The sequence below is a fragment of the Vombatus ursinus genome, unplaced genomic scaffold (genome assembly GCF_900497805.2).
Source record: "Vombatus ursinus unplaced genomic scaffold, bare-nosed wombat genome assembly UNPS02014841.1, whole genome shotgun sequence".
NCBI lineage: Eukaryota > Metazoa > Chordata > Mammalia > Diprotodontia > Vombatidae > Vombatus > Vombatus ursinus.
The window spans coordinates 21,600,639-21,626,989 of NW_020954619.1; the positions used below are offsets into that span (position 1 = coordinate 21,600,639).

Sequence of the window (26,351 nt, forward strand, 5' to 3'; positions counted from 1 at the left end):
ATGCTTTTCTAAACTCATTGAGTTCATCATTCCTTATAGTAGGGTAATAATATCCCATCATCAACACATCCCACAATTCGTTTAGCCATTCCCTAGTTGATGGGCAGTCCCACAATTTCCAGTTCTTTGCCACCACAAAGAAGAGCTGCTATAAATATTTTAGAAAACACAGGTTCTGTCATTTTCCCTAATCATCTTGGGAAACAGACCTAATAGTGGTAATGCTGGGTCAAAGGGTATATGCAGTTTAATAACTCTTTGGAGATAATTCCAAATCTCTCTCCAAAATGGTTGGATCAGCTCACTAAACACAGCTCTTAAGCTGAAATGTATTACACCTAATTTCTGAGCAGGGACATTTTGGCTTGCATCTTGAAAACATACATGTTTTGGTAAATGATGACTTGGCTAAGTGATGACTACAGGGAATGCTGGGTGATGAAATAAAGTTCTGTTTATAAACACCTAGAGGGTGGCAACAATGAGGAAGGGAATTCATTGGATAAATCTAGTGTAACTAGAAACAGAACAACATCAATATCAGGCTATCAAGAAAATCTTAATTATAGCAGTAATTCATATGTCCTTTACCTTTACCTATAAAATACTTTCATCCACATTACCTCATTTAATTTTCATTTAAGTTGTAAAATTAAAAAAAAATTTTTTTTAGACTAGTTAAGTCCTGGAGTCATCGGGTTACAACGGAGAATGCTTTTGTCCTTGTTTTCCCATCAATTAGTTTTGCTTACTCCTTCCCACTTTGCAGGATTGAGGTAATTCATCTAGGTGTTACATAAGGGAAAGGGATATTTTTTTCCTTTTCTACTATTGCAAAGTGTATTTAGTGTAAAAAGTATTAAAATTTACATAGACTTCTAAGGCTGGGAGAGTTGGAGTGATCACCTAGTCTAGTCCAATGACCCTGGCTGGCAAGATCATATCCAAAACAACCCGCTAGAGTTAGAATTTTCTCTTAGGAAAAGGCCTTTAACGGAAAAGCCTTTCTCAACTCCAGTATTTTCCATCTCTTAGTTACTCCAGTTTCTTTAATGCATTTTTAGCCATACTAATGATACCAAAAGAAAATTTAACTTTATAGCTTTACAATTATGCTGCGAAATGTACAATCTCAGGCAAGCAAACATTTAAATATGCACGTGGGTCTTTCCTGGGATAGAAAACGTTTGCAAACTACTTTCTTTGGTGGAGCCTTCACTTTTCACAAGTTCAACGCATGCCAAGTAATTTTTTTTTTCTGGCATGGATTCCTTAAAAAAAAATGATAATCGAACAATGTCCAACACTTCCTATGATTACTGGAGCCCTGTAGTAACTCTCCGTGTCGTGTTGGCAACGCTACAAAAAAGACACATTCTTTCATGTGTTAAACACCCCCTCTCATTGGCCGGTCCTAACGCACAGCCCGGACACCTGCAGTCCCAGACACCCCGCTGGGCGTTCGCCGCCGTACCCGCAACTTCCCCGCCAGCTTGCGGGGGGTCCAGGGCGGGGCCACCCCTCAAACAAAAAGACCCACGGAGCTGGAGGGGTGGGCTCGGGGCTCTTCTAGCCGACCGCCCAATCCCCGTCCGGGGGTCCGATGGCTAGAGAACCAGACCTCCGAAAACGCTCGGGCGCCGGCCCCCAATCTCGGAAGGGAAAGAAAAGGCTTTCCAAGAACCGCTGTCTTCATTTCGGGCCCCGTCCCGGGCGCTGATTGGCTTTAGCGCGGCGCTGCCTTGTGACGTCACCCCCTTCTCCGCTCCTCCCGCCCCCTCCCCTCGGGTGGTTTAGGTTATTGGTCCGGAGCAGCTGAAACCGGTTTGAGCGAAGCCGTTTCCTCCTTCTCCGGGCTGCCCCAGGCAGTCCTCGCGAAGCGCTCTCGCGGCAGCGGCGGTGACCGCCAGCCCCGGGACTGAGAGAGGGCCGGCGGCAGCCGCGCCGAGCGGATTCTCTCCTCCGTCGTTCTATACTCGAGGAGGGGGCCTGGGACCTGACGCTGTCACTGCAGCGGCCGCGGAGGCAGCGCCGGCAGACGCGCGGAGCCCGTAGTTGGGAGGACCCCCGCTGGTCCCCCCCTCCCCTCAGCGCCGCTAGCCTCGCCCTCCCTGACAGGTGAGCGCGCGGAGACAGGGATGAAGATGGGGGAGGGGCGCTGGCGCGTGGCGCCGCTTTGGGGCCGGTGAGCGGCGAGGCGCTGGGGAAAGGTGTTGAGTGAGGACTGTCCAGCCCGCCGGGGTCGTGTCCTCACGCCCGAGGTCTAGCGGAGGAGGGGAAGGAAGGGCGCGTGGTGACGACCTCGCCGGGGACAAGGGACTCTTTTTCCCCCACTATCCGCCGAGGGATGCCTGGAGCGGGCTGGTCCCCCGCCGAGGCTGGGTGGAGGGGGCGAGGTTCTCTTCTGGCCGGGCCGGGGCCGGGGGCGCGGGGGGTGGGGTGGGGGGGAGTCCCGTGGGACGGTCCCTGGGCGGGAGGCTGGCAGCCCTGATCGCCGGCTCCTTGAGTCTTCTGGGTCTGGGGAGTCTGCTGGGGGGTAAGGGGTTGGCATCCAGTTTGGGGAGAATTAATAGATTGGAGTTTTGTTTTGATTTCTTTTCTTACCAAACTGAGACCTGGTGGATGAATCAGCTTAATCACTGCCTCTCTCGGTCCCGGACCAGAGCACTGCCTTGTATTGAGCTTTCTCAGTAATGCCCGAGTTGCGGGCTACTCTTATCTGTCAAGAAATGCTCACCAAGTGCTGGGCGTTGGGAATACATGTACAAAGGATGAAGCAATTCCTGCAATCAAAAAGCCTTTACAAGTCATGAACTCCTAAGGTTCTTTCCTTATGCTTAATTGAGCAAGTCTACTCGACTTTCCTATTTATGGTAATGTTTGTCTTTTTCAACAGAAATATGAGATTATGTCAACATAGCCCTGTAACTGTAAATTTTAATTTGTGAGTCAGTTCAATAGACAGTAAGTGCCTACAATGTGTACCCAGGATTAAAGGCTGCAATACAGACAAACTCAAAGGAACTTCTATTCTATTGGAATGTTAAATGTTCGTTTTCAGCCTTTTTAGTCCTGGAAATCCAGCAAATTTCTTTTCAAACTTAAGTTAACTCAGTGAAAGGAATTGGTATAGTGCATTTTTGCATTGTATGATTCTTCAGCATAGATACTGGAAAACATTAAGGGCTCCTGTCATTCAGATAATTTGACAGGTAGTCTTTTCAAATCTAAAATTTTTGCTTCATGAGTTTGCTGTGTAAGTTAACATTACTCGGAGAATTTTGTTACCTTTTTTTTCCTATATTTTCCGATGTATGTTAAAAAAAATACACCATAGAGTTATAAATTTGGAGCTGAAAGTGACCATAGGAGGTTATTGAGGCCAATCTCCTCATTTTACTGATGAGCCAATTGAGCCACACAGACGGGAAATGACATGCTAGATTTCACACTCAGAGTAAAATGGGATTTGAACATAAGTCTGATTCCTCCCAAGCCTTCTCTCATATGCGTTGTATATGTATCTTAGGAAGACTAAATATGAGATAACATTTTCTCCAATTGTGGAATATTGTTTGCAGAAATTCTTGAAGAATTCTGAAGTCATGGTTTTTGGGGAGAGCATCATGGAATATCATGAAAATCTAGAGCATTCATATTATCCTGAGCAATATTGGACTTTGGGGATTGGAAAGAATGTTCCTATATGAGTGTCTGAGAATGCTGTATTTTTTCTTAATAAAATTGTACAGTTTTAATGCTTTTAGCCCTTTGAATTGTTTTAGGAAGAAAGGACCTTGCTTTCTTTAACATTTTTTACTGTCTCTTTAAGAGACTGAGTGGTGGAGTGGATAGAGAGAGTTGGCTGGCTTCTGAGTCTGGAAGATCAGGGTTCAAGTTCTACCTCTGGCGTATATTGATTTGTGAGCCTGGGTAAGTCACTTAACATAACATCAAAGTACCCTAGGCAACTCAATGAGTCTCTTAGTTGCAGAGAAGGTTGATGACCTGAATTGGTAGAACCAATTTCCTCTATGTTGCCTATACCAATAAAATCACAGGTCTAGTCCCTATCCCTATTCTTCTTATGAAGTAATAATATCTGAAGTTACATGGTGCTTTAAAGTTTGAAACTATGTGTGTATGTATACACACACAGAGTCTCATTTGGTCCTCACACAACCCTGTGAGGCTAGTACATCTTTTCTTTTACAGCTAAAGAAACTGAGTCTGAGAAAGGTTGAGTGACATCATCAGATAGAAGTAACAACCTATGGGGAACTGTGTAGTGGTGCAAAACTGCATCAGAAAGAATGGACCCATGCCAACACACATGAAATGGAGAATCCCAAGTACTTAAATTTAGAAATTTTTCTTTGCTCTTCTACAATAACTAAAGACATTATGTGTATCCAGTGCTACTTTAATTCTAGGACAGGACAAGAAGAAATTGACATTTTTCCCTTTTATTCAAAAAAAGGAAAATTGTGAATGATGGTTCCTTTTGACTATTCTTGTAATGCTACTGGGAAGCTAAAAATGTTTGTAACTTAAAGTTTTATTATGAAAAGGTTTTTATAACCCTTTTTTGTTCCCAAATTTAGGGAGATGGGTTTACTACGTGAGCCAGAAAAAAATTTATCTGATAAAAGCTTATATAGTATAAAATTTCACAGGGTAATGACAATTTAAAATTTATTGTCATGTATTTTGCTGCCAAGTTATTTGAATCTTTTAAAAATAACAAATAATATAGGCAAGCTCAAATGAGTAAACTAGAGTGTTTCTCTTTCATTTAATTTTTTTCTATTTGAAAAACATTGATTTCTGGGATACATAAATATGACCTTTGCCTAAGATGACATTTTATTGTAGATCATAGGAAATTTGGTTATTATAAAAGTTAAACTTCACATTAAAATGAGGATACTAAACATCTCTAATCTTTTACGTTTTCTTTTATGTATTTTATTCTTGGAGTAATACTTACTTTCCAGCTTCCCCTGCTCCCCTATAATTGAGATGTTTTCTTAAAAGGAAAACCAGAGAGACTTTCCCTGTAAAACAATGTATGAAAAAGTAGAACAGGATTTTATATTGTCAGTACTATATTGCTGGTAGTTCAGGTCATTCTAGGTGAGAAAACTGCAGTTAAATCCTGCACCAGAATTTTGGCTCGTATCCATGTTTATGAGTACAATGCAGTACTAGGGAGCTGCTATACTTTTAGAAATATGGTAACAACTTTTGGCATGAAATGTAAACTAAAACTTTCTTCCTGGAATCTAGAAAGGAGAGCCACATAGTAAGTATTTATAATAAATATTTAGAGGGGCAATAAAGTATACTGGAAAGGTTTTAGGTTCAAGTCACTCACAGCTCTAATACTTACCAGCACTTTGACTATGGAAAAATCACTTTCCTTTTTGAGACTTAATTTATTATTTTGCAAAATGTATCACTTATCCCAAAAGGTTACTGTGAAGAAAGCACTTGGTCTATGTATAGCACTATAGAAAAGTAAGGTTATTCCAATCATCCAGATATCTCTGTGGGTAACACAGTTTCTCAAGGCATTTGTGTTTAAGAAACTGTCTGTTAACATCATTCAACAATTTTCTGTTATTTGGTTTTCCTAGTAGGCTTTCTACTGGGAAGAGTTTGCACTATTGTGGGCAGTTCTATCCACGGTTTCTTCCCTTTGGGGAAGAATGGGAAGGGTAATCTCTCTAAAATCCCTCCATACCTTAATAAACTTCCCAAGTTGCTGTGGCTACCTTCTGGAAATAAGTCTCTCTTAACTAGGTTGGCTGAAGATGCACTTCAGTAACTGGGTGCACACTTTAAGCCTTTCCTTTGGTACAATATCTTAGAAATTGTGCCCTCCTGGCACAATTTTTTTGAGAACACAGATTACCTCCATGCCATCATGAGGAATTAAAGGACTTGAATGAAGGTATTTATTGTAAATTAATAAATTGGCATTTTTGTTTTCGGTTGGTATGAATCAATTCCTGAGAATTAGTTGTCTCTAGGTGGACTGACATTTAGAGATCCTGACCCTACAAGTTTAAAGACTTGACACTGACACTTAAGGTGACTGCTGAAGTGCTGCCACTAGGAATGACTTAGCCTCTCCAGTAGCATTTTAACTGCCCCCAGCTAGTGTTAGATGCATCACACACAGCTACTGAAGAGTGAGAGGGGGAGAGAAATGTAGAACTAGCCCAAGAAACTTTTTCAGGCAGAGGATCTCAGGAACACAGATCCAGAGCTGAAATGGAGCCCAGAAGGTCATCTTGTTGTACATTCAGTACATAGTGTTTACTCTTAGAAATAAAACACCTTAATAGCTCCTTAAATTCATTTTGGAGTGAACTTCCTTTTAGTTTTTTCTCCAAATAATTTTTTTTCCTAATTAAGGCTGGAAGTGGAATGTCTGTCATTCAGCAAGTAGAGTGATAATAGCTCATGGATCTGTAAAATTATAAAGTTTGCAAAACATTTTGTTCACAATAGCCCAGTGTGTTAGTGCAAGTATTACTATCTAGGCTTTTAGGTAGAGTAAGTGAAGGTTAGAGGCAAGGTGATGTTAAAGAATTTGTCCACTTTGAGGTTGCCAAGCCAACTTCGGAGTATTTCTTGTTTACGTGGTTTTTATAGCTATTCATAGTTTATATAGGTGAATTGTGTCCATCCAGTTATGTTGGATATAGTTATTATTTATTGAACACTTGTTTCAAAATTGCATGTTCTGTGTATGGGAAAACAAGATATAAGAGTATTTATACCTGGAAAATTAAAAATAAATGGTCTAAAAGGCAATATATAAATCAGGGCATTATAATGCAACCTTGATGAATCAATAGATGATAAGAGAGTTGGAAGAGTGATCATCGAGCTTAGAGATTAGTTGAGTGGCTTTTCTAGTGGAGTTAATAAAAACATTCTATAAAGTGCTTAATAAAGAGGAGTAGGTGGAATATCTCAGGTAGAGGAAAACAATATACTCAATACAGTTGTTTTAAGCTTTCTTGGGTTGAGAATGTTCTTTTTTTTATTGAAATTATTAACTCTTTTGAGTTGGGACTCATTTTCTAAAACCTTTGTTTCTCTAGAAGTACCTAGTACAATGATCATAGTATTAAAAAAAAAGTTAGAGCCAGGTGGGACCTTGCTTAGATTTAGACCGTTTGGTACAGAGGTTCGTAACTTGGGGCCTTTGAAGTTTAAAAAAAAAATTGATAACTATTTCAATATATTTGATGTCCCTTATAATTCTCTTTATTTTATGCATTTAAAAACATTATTTTGAAAAAAGGCTCCAAAGGTTTCACCAGATAGTCAAAAGGAGTCCCATATCAGAAAAGGTTAGCCCCCAATCTAGTACAACTAAATACCTTAATTGTTTTAGTGTAGCTGACATAGAGTTTGCATCAACAAAAGTAAGTTAGAAAAATGCAGAGTAAATTAGTGAATGACCTGTAAAATTAGATTGATGATTTTAAAAAATTGGTAGATTACTCAGTGGGTTGCCAACTACATATCTCCTAGGTAAGATTGTTACTATAACTCATGGAAGTTGTAGTTGACCATTATATGTCCTGGCCTTAGTTTTCTTATAACCTCCCAGAAATTATATGCCAAAGTTCTGCAATTGAGGAGGGAGTGTCAGGGTATCAGTGGGGAAGTGTTAATTAGATTCTAGATTTCTAGGTGTTAGATAAACAGATAACGATATCCCTACGGAGATATGCATGATGCAGAGAGCCCTTTATATAGTGGCTAGAGGATAAGAGCAGTAAGCCAGTATGCTGAGAGTAGTTGAAGGCAGAGATAGGGGTTAATTCTGAGAATATCCCGTAATCACCTAGCGATACTACTGGGTTCAGTTTATCAAGAGAGGTTCTCAGAAGCAGACTGTTTGCATTCAGGCATTCATATGGCAATTATATGGTTTAGAGGGAGCGGGGTCACAGTAAAAGTGTGTGTGTGTCTGTGTTAAGACTTGCTAAGAAACTCAAGTGACCAGGATGTTTTACAAGGTTTGAACTGGTATTCACATTCCTAGTTGTGTAGTATAAAGATCTTCCCAGGATTTGGGGAGGGGGGTGTCTCAACAGTAAAGAGAAGAAAAAAACAAACTTCACTTCAGTGTATACTTGCCCTAGTGCAAAGGTTACATTAAAAACTGAGTTTTATTTATATTTTATAATAGTTGTGGATAGAATGGTAGAGAGGACATTGAGGGACAAAGAGGCTAGTGATCAAAGTTCTAAGAGATGGGTGTGGGAGTGGTAGCTGTAGAAATGGAAAGGAAGATGTGGATCGTAGAAAAACTGCATAAAAGTATCAGCAGGACTTAGTAATATATTAGATGTGGGTAGCAAGGAAAGAAAGAATAGAAAAAAATGATTCCCTCATTTGTAGCCCAAGGGGAATTGAATGACATTGGTACAGTTTGTAAAGAGGATATTGGAAAAGGTGACCTGTGATGGAGATGTTGAATGCTGACTAATTATATTATGTCTTAGAAATTGAATGCCATCATTGATGCCACGTACAATTGGTTAAACAATGAATATTATGTAAATTAATTTTATTTCAACTCTTGCCATTTTGTTAGATTAGAAACATCTTACTTTTTTGTTGCTTAATTCTTTATTTATAGTTAAATTGCTTCCCTTTACCATTCAGAGCTGTTTCAGAAAGATAGTAGTGGAGACTTCAGAACAGCTGCTTATCAAAAGAGGGCATATGTGACCAGAGAATCACCATACTTTCATCATTATTTATAAATATATCCATAAAGGAAAGTCAGGAATTTTAATAGTGTAAAACTTGGAGGTGTCTATTTAGTATATTTTTTGTAAATTTCCTCCCTCTGATTAATTCCAGGGCATCCCAAGTGCTGGGAGTGAGCAAGTGCTGTTATTAAGTTATACCTATTTTATACAATGGCTCTGAAATTAATCACTTGAGCAAAAGTTGGGGTTCAATAATTCATCTCTCTAATGAATTTTTAAAGTTGACTACAAATACTTATTGTATTTTAGATAAGACAATATCTATAGCTAACATTTTCCTGTATCGTGTATTTTTTTCTAGTTCAACATTCTAAATAAATCTGCTGAGATGACACCTTCTCAAGTTACCTTTGAATTAAGAGGAACTCTGTTACCAGGTATTGAGAAGTTTTATTTTTAAAATTTTTACATAGCATTAACATCTTCATTCTGAAATATTTTAAACTATAGAACTGCTAAGTAGAAGAAATAAATTGAGGGTGGTATATATTTTAAATGTTTTGCAAAATATTTGCACATGTTCTTTGAAAAGGTTTTTTTCTCACCAAAAGAGGAAAAGGAAGGGGAAGGGAAGATAAGTATTTATATAGAGCTTCTTATGTTTTAGGCACTGTGCTAAGCATGTTTTACAAAGTTATTAGTAATAATAATAATACCACCTAACATTTATATAGTGCTTACTATGTGTCAGGCACTGTGCTAAGTGCTTTGCAATTATTATCCCATTTGATCTTCACAATAACCCTATGAAGTAGGTGCTCCTATTATCCCCATTTTGCAGATGAGGAAACTGAGGCAAAAAGAGGTCAAGTGACTTGCCCAGGGTCACACAGCTAGTAAATGTCTGTGGGTAGATTTGAATTCTCAGATCTTACTGACTGACTTCAGGCCCAGTACTCCATCTACTGTGCTACTTAGCAACAACCTTGCAAGGTAGATGCTATTATTTTCCGCATTTTATAGGATATTGGAGATAATCAGCAGAGGGAAGGCACTAGCATTAATGAAGATCAGGAAGAGCTTGGAGCAGATGGAATTTAGCTTAGACTTGAAGGAAGCTAGGAGACAGAATATTCCAGGCAAGAGGAACAGCCAGTGAAAAAATGCCTAGAGTCTGGAGATAAAGTGTCTTTCTTGTGTGTGAACAACAGGAAGACCTATATCACTGGAATACAGATAGGAAGATGTAAGAAAATTGGAAAGGAAGGAGGGAATCATGTTGCGAAAGGCTTTGAATGCTGAACAGAAGATTTTATATTTGATCTTGGAGGTGAACTCTCATTGGAATTTATTTAATGTTGGGGGGGATGTTCATTGTCAGATCACTTTGGGAAGATTAATTTGACAGCTGAGTGGAGAATAGACAGGAGTAGGAAAAGACTTGAGATAGGAAGACCAACCAAAAGGTTGTTGCAGTACTCTGGAGGTAAGGAAATGAAGGCCTACCCTGAGGTGGTGGCAATGTCAGAGGACAGAAAGAAGCTGGGATGTTACAAAGGTAAAACTGATGGGCCTTGGCAATGATTGGATATATGGGAGGGTGGTGACAGAGACTGAAAAGTCAAGGGTAGCAGGTGCCTGGGAAGATGCTGGTGCCTTCCACAGTAATACCGAAGAGATAGTGAAAGAGGAAAAGATCTTATATGTTCAAAAATAAAGCAGCTCTTTTGACACTGGTAAATGAGAGACTAAAGGTGTACCTATCAATTGGCTGAGCAAATTGTGGCATATTTGTAAAACATTTAAGACAGTGCCTGGCACATAGTAGGCATTATAAATGCTAGCTATTATTATTTAATTCATTATTAACTAATTGTTATTTTTAATTAATAACTAGTTACCAAAAAACCCACCTTGAAAATAGTTGCTATTTATTTGCCAATGTTGGTAACTGAGTACAGAGGATAAGAAATTCTATTATTAACTTGATAAAACTCTTCAAATCAACATAGACTCTTGTACTTGGAGACTTTAATATAAGAGTGGTAAAGATGAGTATGGAGAGAAGTATATGTGAAATTATGACTTAGGAAGAAATGAGTGAGGGTCAGACATCATAGATTAAGTAGAAGCCTTATGCTGATTTATCATGAACACTTAAAAAAAAATTCTAGGCACTAGACATGGCAAGATCATAAGGACTGAAATTAGCAAATAGGAAAATAAACATCCCTGAGTTATCTGTGCACAGTTATATCATTAACTCATCAGAGTGAATATCTTTATTTATAATAAACAAGAAGAAAGAAGAGTTATGAGAAAAAGATGGTATAAAACTAAGATTTAATGCTGACTTATTTAAGAAAACTATTGAAAATAAAAAATGGGAAATGGACAACAGAGATATATTAATACCAGTTATTTCATTAAAAATTTATTTTTTTAAATTATTTTATTTTGATTTATCAACAATCACTTCCATAAATTTTTGAGTCTTGAGTTTTTCTCCCCCTTCCTCCCCAAGACGGTGCGCAATCTGATATAAGCTATACATATACATTTCTATTAAACATATTCATTAAAAATTTACACCAATGTACATTAATTACGGCAACCAGGGGACCAAAAGAGGCCAGAAAACACCTTAGTTAGCATACATTTGGCTTTCTTGCCAAAGAGAGATGGCTGTCAAAGGCAACAGCAAGTTAAAATGGGTAAACTCCTCTGTGCAGTCTTCTGAAGAAGGATCATAGATGATTATGAGCAGCATTATCCCAAAGCAGAAAGAAGCAGTGGGATATAAATCAGTCTAAAGAATGCTTGGCAAGATATCCAACCAAGCAGTCATTTTAACAAACTTTTTTCATCAAGGATAGTGGAAACATCACACAATCCTTGAGGTGATTATACAGGTAGTAATTTTTGCTAAAGAGAACAAAAATGGCAAAAGTAGGCAGATTGGATCAAATCTATCCAGAGGAGATTTATACCTTTATGATGGTACTGAGAGACCAGTATACAAGTCAGTCTCAAAAAGGGGAGATATTAGTCAAACAGCAAGCATTTAAGTGCTTACTATGTGCCAGGAGTGCCGGGGATGAAGAAAGAAAGAAAAAATACTTTTCAGAACAAAGAGAGGTAAACACTGTCAGAACAAAATGATAACTTACAGGCTCTTTTATAACAAAGTTACTCCCATCCATTGTGTCAAGATCATTCAGAATTCCTTGGAAAATAAAGCAACACCAATAATTGTGTTCAGAAATCTAATAAATAACATCAGGAAAGGTATAAAATAGGGAGATATATGCTTGCCACAAGTATTTGCTACTGTGACTGTAGGACATCCAGTGTAGAGTCAAAGTCAAGGAGAGGGATTCCCTTGGATGAAGAGGTCCTTCAGATTTCCATTTATGGATGACTTATGTTGATTGCATTAAGTCCCAGAATGGTTCAAGGCCTCGTGGAGGATAATTTGTAATTACTCAAAGGCGTTTGACCTGTCTCTCCGTACCAGAGACCAAATAGATGGATTATCTTTTGCCCAGATTTTAACATGTACCTGAATGGATGTCCATTACAGTTTATTCAATAATATGTGTGTCTGAATTGCTTTCAGCAAATTGCAGAACACTTTTTCTGACTCCACATTATCTAAAGCAAAGGACCATGTTTTCAATACAAATATTTCACCAGTATTACTGTATGGCAGCAAGACACAGAAAAATCATCTCAGAAGAGATGAGCATCACATAGATGGCAATGAAGACTCATACTGGCTGTGAGCAGGTGGCAATGTATAACTAATGAGGAACTCCAAAGGAGAATAGAAAAGGATATCATCAGGGAATTGTATGACAGAGAAGATGAACAGGTTAGGTAGCAAGGATCAAGGGATGATAGGTGGACAACTAGAGTTTTCCACTGCCACTCTCATTGTATTGAGAGAAAGTTAGGAAAGGCTTCAGCACTTTGGATTGAATCTCTTCCCTGACTTTTCAGGAGGAAAGGCATGTGGATTGATTATAGTCTGCATTGTTTGAGGAAACTCCCAAATTGATGTGATTACAGATTCATTTAGTACCTCCTGAACCCAGCACAGTGCCTGCCACATAATACATATGTGTTTGTTGATTGATCTCTTACAAGTCTGTTTCCTGTTCTGTAAAGTGAGAGAGTTGGACTAGGTGACCTCAAGGGTCTCTTTAACTCTAACCTTTCATCACTCCATAACTGTCTCCTCTCTTTCCTTCTATTATCTTGTTGAGCATTGTCAAGACACCTAAGATCATATGTGAGTGATAAGAGGCTCTTGTATAGCCTGGGGGAAAATGGCCACTTTCCCTGTTTTCTTTGTTTCCTGCTGACATTCTTTTAAAAAAAAAATTCTGTGACAGTAATGTTGGGGGAAAAAAACCCAGTTCTAATCATTGTAAGGAATAAGGCTTGCTTTCAAATTTGAGGACCTATGGTCATTTTATTTTGATAGAAATGATCACATGCACCTTATTGAAATTAATTTTGAAGTAGGAAATAGCTAATCAAACAGAATGCTGTAGGAATACTGTGTACCATTTAGTTTTTAAAGTACATTTAATCACTTAACCCCAATTGCCTAAGAAAAAAAAGTACGTTTAAGTCAAATGAGATACCACAATAACCAGTCACATAAAATGGCATCATATACATTATAATGTAAAATAATTCTATATTAGATTGAAGCTAAAGAAATATATTCAGGGTCCTAGATTTCAGAAGGGCATATTTGGGAATGCTTTGGACGGCTAGATTATTTTTTGAGAAACAATATTTATTGTGTTGCTTTTTTCTCATTAGATTTTATTATTAAATGTCCATTACTAATAATAATGGGTATTTAAGATCAGATTATTGATCATCTTGCTGATCTGGGCCTGTGAAGAGAGGATTATGTTGAACTAAGTGCAACTGATTAATCTTTTCTTCCTTTCATAAACTAAGAACTGAGATCACCCCTGTCATTTAAACTCACTGGTTATTTATGACACTCTTCAAGGAGAAATTTTTGCAATATGTGGAGATTGTGACACTTTGGGAAATTGGAATCCTCAATGTGGTGTGGTTCTTAAACCTGAAGAGAAGCCAAATGATGGGTAAGTATGAGAACATTTGATAATAATATAGTAACTTTTTATTCAGATTTTTAAACTGTTCAAACCTATGTAACATGTTACTTTTCTGAAAAATTACACAGGAAACCAACACAAATTTTTACAGCTTTTTTTCTTAGAGATTTCAAGGGCAGGTTCTATCAAGTTGTAAATGCTTCCAAGGATGGGCCTAGTTATTGGCTGTATGCCTATTATCAATAGATCAGTCTGGTTAGAAAAGGCTTATTCCTAGCTGCGGAGGGATGAATTTTTTTGGTCGTAGTAATTCTGTAAGTTTTTTTTTTTTTTTTAAACCAAGTCACAGAATAATTGACATCTATATCGGTGAAGCTAATGACCACACCAATGGCATGTCATTGAAATATGAAGTATTTCCTTTGGTACTAGAATACAGTTAACTAAAACAAACTCAGAGTTGGATGGTGAGAGATAAACTTAGGAATATAAGTATCATGTTGTGGTAGTTAACGTTTGCTTATCTTGCATAATAAATTGTGTGTTTCATTCTTTAAAATTTAAAGAAAACTTGACTTATTTGTAGCCTGATTTTTCAGTATTAGATAAAATGAATTTTTAGAATTAGATTAAATGAAGACCATGGTAAACTATTTTCTTCTTACAAATGCTCTAATTTCCATTTTGCACCTCTGTCTTCCATTCTTCACCTACATAATGTCATTAGTGACATTTAAGAGATATTACCATTGCTTTCCCAGTGTAGCTGGAGGACCATGATACTTTTCCATTTGACTTGCAGTTGAAACTTTCTTTATGTGTTGTCTCCCCTATTAGAAAGAGCTCTTTGAGAGCAGGAATTGCCTTTTTTATATTTGTATCCCCAGTGTTAAGAGCAGTGCTTTGCTCGTAGTACAGTAGTCATTTAAGAAATAATTTATGTGGGGCAGCTAGGTGGTACAGTGGATAGAACACCGGGCCTGGAGTCAGGAGGACCTGAGTTCAAATGTGACTTCAGACACTTGCTAGCTAGCTGTGTAACTCTGGGCAAGTCAGTTAGCCTCCGTTGCCTCCAAAATTTAAAAAAAAAACTTTATGCATTCATACAGGAGGTGCACATTGTGATTCATGCCTCATTATTTTGAAGAACTAGACTTAGGTGAAAGATACACACTGCAAAAAAGCATTTGTTCAGCAAGAAAGAACCTGTGATGTGCTGGGTATTGTGCTGGGCATTGTGCTAGGCCCTACAGATATAAAGACAAAAATAAAGCAATCCTTACACACAAGGAACTTACATTCTATTAGAGGAAAGCAGCATGTACACAGCTAAGTAAAGACAATACGTATACAAAGTAAATACAGGGTAAATTATGTAAAAGACTCAAGAACTAAGCATTTATAAAAGGCATTAAATGTGTAACATGAAATAGTGTGGTAGAAGAATAGTAATGCTTTATAGGGGTAAGGAAGATTAATGTTTCTATTGGTGTTTAAATGATTAGGGTACGTTCTTAAGGGGCTTGTTATTGCCTCCTCTGAACTATGTCTTCTAACCTATTTAACGCAGCCAGATGAATTGATATTGCTTATTATAAAAATATAACCAAGATGGTGTTTTTAGCTTGGTCTTTAGGCTGGAAAGCCAAGATTCCCCAGGAAAATACCATATTAGTGTTTTGTTTATGTGTGTACATATTTAAAATAAGACATAGGAAGTTAATTTCTTATCAAGTGTAAATTGATTTGGTTGATTGGTGGTTGGTTGTCCTTTCTTGAAGAGGACCAAAATGACCTCACTGTGTTGAAGTCAAGCTTGGTACAGTGTGTCCATCTGTTTCTGATCATACCAATATGAGCTCGGAAGGCCTTACCACAGGACAGGCACAAAGAATCTGCATAAACATTTGGAATGGAGATGTCTCTAAATTTGCACATCCCACTTTTCTTTTGAGCTACTGCAATTCTGCTTTGCCCATAGAGCACAGAGCCTTCTTTTTTGGGCATGCCATGCTATGGGTGGTCCTTTACCAGTGTCTTACGTCATGCATTTGATTCTAAAGTTCTTCAGAAAGACCTTGAGAGTGTCTTTGTATCGCTTCTTTTGGCCTCTCATGTGAGTTCACCATAAAACAGTCCTTTTGGCAAACATATGTTTAGCATTTGAACAACATGGGCAGCCCATCAGAGTTGTACTTTCTTCAGTAGAGTTTGAATGCTTGTCAGTCCACCTTGAGCAACGACCTCAGTGCCCAGTACCTTATCTTGCCAGGTGATCTACAGAATCTTCCTAAGACAATTCAAATGGAAGCAATTCAGTTTCCTTGCATGGTGCTGTCGACTTTCCAGGTTTCACAGGGATACAACAATGAGGTCAGCACAGTGGCTCTCTAGACCTTCAGTTTGGTAGTCAGTCTAATACCTCTTCTCTCACACACTTTCCTTTGGAGTCTCCCAAACACTGAGCTAGCTTTGGCAATGCCTGCATCAACCTCATCATCTATGTGTGTGTCCTTGGAGAGTATATTGCAAAGGTAAGGGAACTTATCCATGGCATTCAAAATTTCTCCATTTGCCGTAATCAGTGGTTCCTTGTATGGATGTTGTGGTCCTGGCTGGTGGAGAACTTGTGTTTTCTTGATGTTAATTGTTAGGCCAAAATTAGCACAAGCAGCAGAGAATTGACCCATACTTTCTTGCATCTTGGCCTCAGAAGCTGCATTGAGTGCACAGTCATCTGTGAACAAAAAAATCATGCACCAACTCTCCCTCCATTTAGTATTGGTTTGTAGACTTTTCAAGTTAAATAATTTATCGTCAGTGTGGTAGCTGACCTTGATATCATTTTAACATTGCGGAAAACATCATGCTAAAAAAGCATGGGAGCAAGTACACAGTCTTGCTTCACTCCTCTAGTGACTGCGAAAAATTGAGAGCATCATCTATTACCCGGAACCTGGGCAAGTGTGCCATCATGAAATTGATGTACATTGCTAATGAACTTCCCCAGGCAACCAAATTTTGCCATTATTTTCCACAAGCCCTCATAACTGACAGTGTCAAAGGCTTTGATCAGATCAGTGAATTTTTGTGTATAGACCTCTTTTGCTCCTGGCATTTCTTCTGGAGATGTTGAGCAACAAACACTGTATCAGCTGTTCCTTGACCCTTTTTGAAGCCACACTGCCTCTCAGGTAGATGACCATCTTCCAGGTGAAGGATCAGCCTATTAAGGAAGACTCTGGCAAGAACTTTGCCAGCAGTGACTAAGAGAGAAACCTCCCTGTGATTGTCACAGGACAATCTAAATTCCTTTACCTTTATAGAGATGTACAGTGAAGGCATCCTTGAACTCCTGGGGGATAACCTCCTCTTGCCATATAACCTGGAAAATTTCAGTTACCTTGTATATGAGCAGTGGACCCCCAGCCTTGTAAATCCATCAGCTGGAATAGAATCAGTACCAGGCACTTTGTCCCACAAAAGGAGCCAAGTGGCATTCATAATCTCTTCATTTGGAAATTTGGCTAAAGAGAGATTGACTTCAACCTGAGGTATATAGTCATTGGCTTCAGCATTGATTGGTCTGTTGAAAACACTATGGAAGTGTTCAGGCTATCTCTTCAGGACCATGTCCTTGTCACTAATCAGTATGGCTCCATCAGCACTGAGTAGTTGAGATGCACCATAGGTCTTTGGCCCATAAATAGCCTTCAGGGCATCATAAAAGTTCTTTGGATTGTTACTATCATCATAAAACTGAATTTCATTTGTCTTCTTACTAAGCCAAGAATCCTACATCTCTCTAAGCTTTGCATGCACTTTACTTTTGATGGAGTTATGCTGCCTTCCTAGAGGTGGATGAACTATCTTGTTGGTAAACCCTATGAAATTCTTGTTTTTCATTTAGCAGCTTCTGAATTTTCCCATCACATTCATCAAACCAGTTTTGATATTTGCAAGTGTTCTGGCCCAGCTGAGTAAATGCATTGCTGTACACCAAATCTCTGAAAGCTGTCCACTCCTTTTCTGCTCCACTGTTGCCAATTGTGTTGGCTCAGGTTTCCCTCCAAGTTAACCAAAAAAACTTCCCACTAGGAGAAGCACTCTAAATCTGTTGGCATTAAGTCTTCTGGTAGATGTCTTGCCTTGAGGCCACCACTTTTGTTGAATGTGAATATTTAGCTTAGAGAGGATGTCTATGATCAGTCCAGTGCTCTGTGCCACACCCTCTTACATTCTGTCTGTCTCTTCTTCTTACAATGATGGAGTCTATTAAATGCCAATGTCTGCTGCGAGGGTGCATCCATGAATTTTTTTGCATTAAGGTAAATGGAAGACAGCGTTGGTGATGAGAATATCATGAGAGGCACAAGTTTTTGGGAGTAAGTGACTAATGCTGTTGCTGTTTCTGACTCTGTTCCTCTCAAGGACTTTCTGCCATATCTGGTAGTCTTATTCCTATTCTTGCATTAAAGTCACCCAGAATTATAAGCTTGTCTTCTTTTGGCACATTGATGATGAGAGTCTCAAGACCTTCATAAAATTTTTCTTTGATCTCATCAGGGTTCATCATGTTAGGGGCATATGCACTGATGATGGTACTGTGGTGCTTTTCTACAAGTGGCAATCACATTGTCATGAGCCTGTTCTTTGCTTCTTTTGGGAGGCACACAAGCTTGTTGACTACATTAGATTTGATTGCAAAATCTACACCAGCTTTATGGCTCTCCCCTTCACTTTGGCCACTCCAGAAAAAAACACGTATCTATTTCTAACTTCAGTAAGCTGACCTTCATTTGCCAGCCATATTTCACTCAGTGCTGCTATTTGGATGTGATTGAGTTCTCTTGCAACAAAAACTGTTCATCTTTCAGGTCTGCTGGATTTTGTATTCTCCATAAGCGTACACACATTCTATGTAGTAGAGATGGTGCATGGAATCATCTTTGTAAAAGTTTTTGTTCATTTTTTGTTTTTCGACTACAGGGTGGGATCCCTATCTACCATGGTAAGCAGGCAAGGGTTGGGTAAGCAGAAAAGTTTTAGGACACCTTTTCTAGTCCCTTGCTCATGTCTGGAGGTGAGCAGTGTGATCCTTCAAAAAGACTGCTCAGACACCCAGGGGCTGCTGAATGTCACTGCTGCTTCAATCCAATGAGAAGACAACCCTGTGACCTTGGCCACCTATGTGCAGGTTTATGACTACAGCTCCCAGTGTATCTGTACCTGCTGCTTTGTCACTTTCTTCTTGCCGTGGGACTTTGATGTAGGGGAAAAAAGGTAAAATGGTATGAATGAGGTCTTTTGATTAGAGCATAAATTGGATTTAAATGAGACAGAGTTGTGTCAAGTTGTTGACCTCACTCTCTCTTCCAGAGTCATTGGAATTCAATGGCAAGACAAAGCCAAGGTGACTGATGATGGCTCAGAATGCAGTGGGTGACTATGGCATCTTCTATGTCTAACCAAGCTCTAAGCACTCCATAGCACCTGCTTCGGCCACATTCGTGGCCATTGGAACAAATTGTTCTCATTTGCCCATTCTGCCAGGGGACGTCTTCACATGCTTTGGGTAGATACTCCCCTAAATCACTGAAGGGTTTGAGACCCCTCAGTTACTCTTAACCTGGTTTAGCCTGTCTTCTGAAACGATTTACCAGGGTGTGGCTGCTGTGCAAGGTACAGCTTTTTGTAGCCACAGGTGACAGTTGGGTAAATCAGGTGGATACCAGGGGTGGAAAGCAGCCCTGAAAAAGGCGTGGCCCTCATACCAGAGATACTTGTCTTACCTGAACAAACCCTACTCTCCATCAAATGTAAATAAAATCATACAGAATAATTATAAAATAAAGTCAAAAGTATGATGTCTTTTTCTTTGTATTTCATCTTGACATTCTTAGTCTTCTGTCTGCTGTTTTTATAAGCTGAGTTGTAGTGATAACTCCATGTTGATAATGTTTTATTTCTCATATTTTATTAAGAACAATAGTATTTTAAGTACATCTTGACAGCTACTACTTTTAATTTTCAGCAGCAAATATCATTAGTATCGTTATTTTTGTTAATTACTGATCTAATTTTCATCATTTTTATTATAATTATTTCTTACTACTACTACTAATAGCTGATCTTTTTTATATAGAACTTAAGGAGGATTGCACAATGTTTTGTATACCCTGTATCATACCATAAGACTTTAAATGCCCATAATATGTAGAGAATTATACTAGGTTCTGGGGAAGAATGCAAATTCCTTCTGGAACTCAGTCTATAGGAGTGTAGTATATACACAAAAGTCTAGTAAGAGGCTACAGTACATACACAAATAACCAATTTCTGGAATCATAAAAAATAAACTTATTCTGAAGTAAAACTTTCTGGATTAAAAGTTCCCCCTGTATTCTCTCCGAGCTTTTTATAACAGGTGTCTCTTCTTTGATCTTTCTCTAGCAACCTTTCCTTGGAGATCATAAAGCTACCTTTATAAATTGTAGAGGCTTGTGGGGTTGTCACTGCTTTAGATTTCAGTCAGTCTCTTCTGGCTTTTACTGGGTGAATAACTGACTTAATCCTTGGAGTTTTTAAATGACTTTGAATAATTGCTACATAGTACTAACACGTTAAGAAACTTTCCCCTCCGCATGCCCGAACCCTGGGAAACAACTCCTTTGAACTATATACTATTATGTGTTAGAGTATTTCCATGGAATGTTGAAACCACTCTATTTCTTCTGTTCTTGAGACATACTACTCAAGAATCTGGATGTAGTTGCACTTCTGAAGTCCTTCTCTTCACCTACCTCCTTCCTGGTTTTCTGTTGGTAAGCCATGGCTAGTTTTTCAAACTCATTTTGATTCATATTTCATGTAATAGCCATGACCACAAATCTAAATCCTTGTTTGAAGATCAGATATCCAAATTATAGTTTTGATAAAAGTAATCATACAGTGGAAATTATTGATATAGCTGTCCTTTGGTAGTAATGTTTTAGCCAGAATTTATTTTTCTATACTCTATTCTTCAGAAAGAAGCAGGTAGGCTAATATTAGCATTTTGTTCAAAAAAACAACTATCAGAGGATTTACCTGATGATCAGCATACATTCATCCTACTTTCCTATATCCTTTATTTGAGAATTAATAATCTTGAGAAACACTGTTAACATCTTAATATTCAAAGAAAGTTATCTTCACTGTATTATTATATTTAAGCAGGAATGTACACTGATGTATTTCAGTAAGATTTCAAAGAGTTCAGTGCCTCGTAAAGCTTACTGTAAGTTCTAATAAAAATGGACGTGAAATATGAGTACAGATCTCCTGTCTCCAAGTACAGTGACTAAAACCCTTGTTGTCCCCCTTCCACACACCAGAGTTGAAAGAAATGCTTTCTGCTTATCTTCAGTTTATTCCAAAATTAAATCCTCCAATATTCTTTGAGCATTCTGTATAACAAATGTTGTAAGAGCTTGTGAAGAAAATAATTAAGTCTGACTTTGGCAGAGCAGCTGAAATAAATAGGAAAAATGGGAAGTATTAGAGTATAAGGCCATTGTTACCACCTTTATACAGGTCCTTTACACAGGGTTAGTGAATATGATGAATGTATCCAAGTTTCTTTCATGTTTGATATCAGTTCAGAAAATGAGTCTTCCAAATAACTGGAGACTTTAAATTATTATGCAAAAATCCTTTTTTTATGAGTAAGCTCTATTTGGAATTTAAATACCTAGCGCCTCATTAATATCAAAAAGTAATTAGGTGCCTTCTCTGTCTCGGACATCATTACTATGGTAGGCAAAAGAAGTCCCTCCAGTTATGAATATAGAGTTAACATGCAGGTTAAATTTCTGTGACCCGAGGGAGGAGTCCTGCTGGTAAAAAAAGGCAAATTTTAAAGGTGGGTAAGTTCTGTAGAAGGAATGTAGGTAAGTAGGTAATTAATTAGGAAGCAGAGTATTTTGCGTCAAATTCTAATGCCTAATGTGGCATCTTAAATCTTTACCTTTTTCTGTTGGAGATTTTATTTGGGAAACCATCTCAAATACTAGGAAAACATTGCTTAAATATGTATTTCATAAAATATGGTATTGCTACCGTACTTGGCTAATAATAGAGTCATTATTCTTATGAATAACAAATGAGTAAGGTCAGTGCTAGGACCATTCAGTTCAACAAATTACATTGTGTTAAGTTCCTAACATAAGTAAGGTACCGAGAATTTAAAGGTGTAGGTATCACATAGACCCTCCTCTCAAGGAACTTAAATTTACATAAGGATAATAGCGACTCATAGATGAATAATGCAGAACCAGGACTGGGAATATAAAAAATTGTTACTAAAAATTAGAATTGGACTAGGGATGAGCTAGACTTCAAGAAATACCCCTAGAACCTCTGGTAAAAATCAGAACTGGGAGTCTGAGTTATCTATTGTCTATCGTTTGGAAATATATAAATGTCATAGGTCAGAGCAAGTATTGGATTGACACAAAGTACACAGGAATCAGGAAGACAAATATATTGAGTGGCAAGGGAAAGTAGGGGAAGGGAAAAAGGAATAAACGTGTATCTTCCACTATGTGCCAGGTACTGTGTACTTTTTTTTTTTTAATATTTCGTTTGATCCTCACAGCAATCCTGGAAGGTAGGTGCTGTTATTACCCCCATTTTACAGTTGAAGTAACTGAGGCAAAGAGGTAAAGTGATTTGCCTTAGGATCATATAAGCTAGTAAGTGTCTGAGGCTGGATTTGAATTCAGGTCTTCCTGACTCCAAGGCCCAGTGCTCTGTCTAGCCACTACATCACCAACTGTCATTGTGGAAGTAGAAGTAGATGATAAGGTAGGTGAACTACATAGTTGAGAATTAAGATAACAGGAACTGGTTTAGGGTAACCAAATAAAGCAGCTCCCACCTACCCTCAGAATAACCCCAAACAAAAAAACCCTTATGTGAGATACTTGCTGGAGGAGAACTTAACTTCTCAGGAATGATCATAAACGAGTTAGATGCTTCTTGACTGGACACAGAGCAAATTCAAGACTTAATTTTTCTAAGACCTGCAAGTAGAACAGGGGAAGTGATCATAGTTGACTAAGTTTGTAGGTATTTGTAAGGAAATGTCCTGACTTGGAACTATAAAAATACAGAAGTAATAGTAAAATTACAGAACAACTTACATGATGTGGTCTGTCCATTTTTATATTTGAAACATTTTTGACTAAAACTTAAAAGCTTTTTAACCAACTCCAGTTTTCAAAGAAAGTTTATTAAATGTTGAAACTTGACAAGAATCTTATGAATATTTTTCTTTTACATTTTTTCCCCAAACTTTCTCCACAGTATTCTATGGAAAACAACCATTTCACTCAGTAGAGGAATACCAGTTCAGTATCGATACTTTAAAGGATACTTTCTCGATCCAAAGGTATGTACTTTTTAATCTAATTTCCAGTTCTATAACAATTTTCTTAATTTTTTCCCAAAATTAATAATATAATTTATGAAAAAATGCTTTTAAATTGAACCAGGAACCATTTGAGAAATGTTTTTATTATGACTGAAAGTAATTTTCTTAGTGGTGCTAAAATGTTAAAGCAAATGGCCTTTGGCGCTTGGACAATTTGTCTGCAGTGAAATTGAGGTTAATTGTAAGTATGTAATAGCCATGAGTCTCAAAGAGTATGCTTTTCCTCCTAGTTGCAATAATATTATGGGAGTATCTAGCTAGTTTTAGATAGTTTTTTTTTTTCATAGCAACTATCATGTGCTGGCTGCACGTGGATTGCATTTCAAATACTCGAGAAGGTAGTATTTAGCAGTTAATTAAATTAGATTGATTTCTCTAAAATTCTCAAAACACTGGTAGCACTGATAATTAAGGCCACAGGCCACAAAAAGATGTTAAAGCTTCCTGAACACAGTGATTTGTAATGAGATGAGATTTTAGTAATTTTCTCTTATTTGTAGTAAAAGAATTGGAGAGTTTAGCTGTTTTCTTCAAAAAAGAGTTTCATTCAGTTCATTGAATTGAAAAGATTTTCTTAAAAATAATGGGGCTGCATGTGATTAGCCTAGTGTTTAGGCAAGAGAAGTGCTACATGGAAGTAAATTAAGCACAAACAAGAGAGACTGACATTTAAAAAAATACATTTTCTTCCTTTCAGAAAGTTTTTTTAAATTACTTATGAAGTAAATCAAGTAGTCACTCTTGCTTCATTCTTTTAGCCACCAGTATAAGAAAATTGGCAAACCTATCCCAGCTGTCTTTTGCACCTATTACGTTCATTATTCTAAGAATATATTGTAAATAATCAGTATTTGAATTTGGATAATATTGGTTGGTAGAACTGAATATTGGCTTACCTTGACAGTAGTATTATTTTTATTTTGCTTTAGAATGGCATCTAAGTCTTCCTTTTATTATGGGGGTAATGCCAGGAAAGTCATTTAGTTTGAAGTAAATATTAAATGTGTATGTCATATCTTCATTACTATTGTGAGTTCACATTAGTGACAGCCATTGTGCTGTTTTAAATTCACAATAATGTAAGACCAACTAAATTTGTACTCAAAAAATCAAAATTTTTTTTAAGAAGAAAAAATCAATAGGCTTTTTTTGGCTAAGAGCTTTCTAAACTGGGACTATTGTCAACACAGTTCAAATTAAGCCAATATATAGTCTTTTCTTTTAAAATAAAAAGAATAGTTCAAAATGCCTTTTCAGAAGAATTGGCAATAAATTTGCCTGTAGTAAAAAAAAAAACAACAACAAAAGCTTTTTTCCCTCTTGTAATACTTGCAAAAGTTTACAGTATATGTTGGTGAGTGTGTTTCTTTAAGTAGGTACTCTGTATCGTGTTATACATGTACCGTGTGATGCAGGGGCTGCCACGGTAAGTATGTTTTTCATGGAATAGAGTAAATAGCTACATAATCTCCCATACGTGTGGATAAAGTGTTTTTTCCCCACATACCAGCTTAAATGACACCCTTTTTTCCTCTGTACTTGGTGGCACTTTTTAATGAGATAGATTTTTAATTAGAAACATTCTGAAATTTGTTTCAATTTTGCATTGTCTGTGGATGTGGTATATGAGGATTTTTTTTTTCTTGAAAAAAATAAAATGAAGGGAAGCTTAAAAGGGCATCAGAAGCAATTTTCTTTTTCAGGGTGGTCTCCCAAGAAATAAATGCATAGAGGTTTAAATCACATTTCACACTTCATATTTAGTCTGCCATATTTGGCTTTTTAGTATGGATGTTTTATGTTTTAGAAGTTGAAGGGCATGGAATGTGATTTCTCCTTTCATTTTTCACATATTTCCTTATACTTTGAGTGATTTTGAAAAGCTGCTGGAAATGATTATGAGCCATAGTTTATAGTAATTATAAAGCTGACAGGTAGGTGATCTCCAATATGCAAGGAGTAGAGTTTATATCTTAAAAACAAAAACAACCCAAAAAACCTCTGACCAGCAGTAACTATTAATTTGAAATGTGTACTTCATTGTTTGACAGTATGTCATGTCCTTTCAGATTGTTTTTATTTGAGGACATGTATTCTTAATCCATTTCATACAGGTGTTCTTAATAACTTTTATTTAGAAACCATATGTTCTCAAAATTAAGCTGCTTTTTTATGAGTTCTGTGTTCACTATTTTAGGTGATCTTTTCATCACCTGTTAAAAAAGTAGTTTTTCTAATAGCTAATTAATGTGTATTTGATTTGGCCCATCATAAAATTCCCCAAATTAGTTTGCAAGTGTTCCTCAGAATAATTGTGAAAGAGGAAGATTTGAGAAGAAATTATCCAAATGTCATGATGTATGTGTTTCTGTTTATATCAAATGAAGATAGTAAAAGGCTCCAAAGAATAGCTCATCATTCAGTTTGCTAGCTTAAAAAATTATAAAGTCTCAATATTACATGTTGGAGAAATTTATTTTCTATTCTTGAAAAACTGCAGTTCAGAAATTAAACATCATAGTCCTATCTCTGACTTAAATCAACTGATGTTTTTTTCATCTCGAAGTTAATTTGCATGATTATTTAAGAACAAATTCAGTAATTCTACTTCTGGTAGATTAAAAAATCACTCTTCAGATACAATTTGTATTGTTTCAGACTGGTAATAGTGCTGCTTTTTTTTTTTTAAACTCTCAATTTCTCTTAGGTAACATTTCTCAATTCCTCTTAGGTAACATTATACTTAGCATATTGCAGGCTATCTCAAAGTTCAGTGCATTACTGTCACATTGACATTTCCAAGGTTTATTTTTGTTGCTTTTTTGAAATATGGGTTATACACTCATTGTTTATAGCAAGAGCTTGTACAAATGTCATATAGGACTGCCAAATACAGCATGTTTCGAACTTGGCCCATGTTCTAATATTAGACTTTGATAGCATATCTTTTTGTAGATGATACAAAATAGATTTGGAGATGGAAAAGATTGTAAGGGATTTTCTCCACCTAACACTGGATTCACG

At 37.3% G+C, this 26,351-nt stretch overlaps 1 protein-coding gene across 3 annotated transcripts in view; it reads left to right on the forward strand.

Moving 5' to 3' along the window:
- Positions 1–1,915: 1,915 nt before the first annotated feature.
- GPCPD1 (glycerophosphocholine phosphodiesterase 1) overlaps positions 1,916–26,351 on the forward strand; it is a 73,942-nt gene continuing 49,506 nt past the window's right edge. The window contains exons 1-5 of one of the 3 annotated variants that reach the window (XM_027840341.1): positions 1,916–2,118; positions 3,833–3,933; positions 9,109–9,184; positions 13,783–13,879; positions 23,201–23,285. In XM_027840341.1, the coding sequence (XP_027696142.1) occupies positions 9,136–9,184; positions 13,783–13,879; positions 23,201–23,285 (231 nt within the window). In that variant the 5' untranslated portion in view covers positions 1,916–2,118; positions 3,833–3,933; positions 9,109–9,135. Of the gene's footprint in view, positions 2,119–2,530; positions 2,874–3,832; positions 3,934–9,108; positions 9,185–13,782; positions 13,880–23,200; positions 23,286–26,351 lie in introns of those variants that run through there. The other 2 variants (XM_027840342.1, XM_027840343.1) reach the window with 2 other exon arrangements.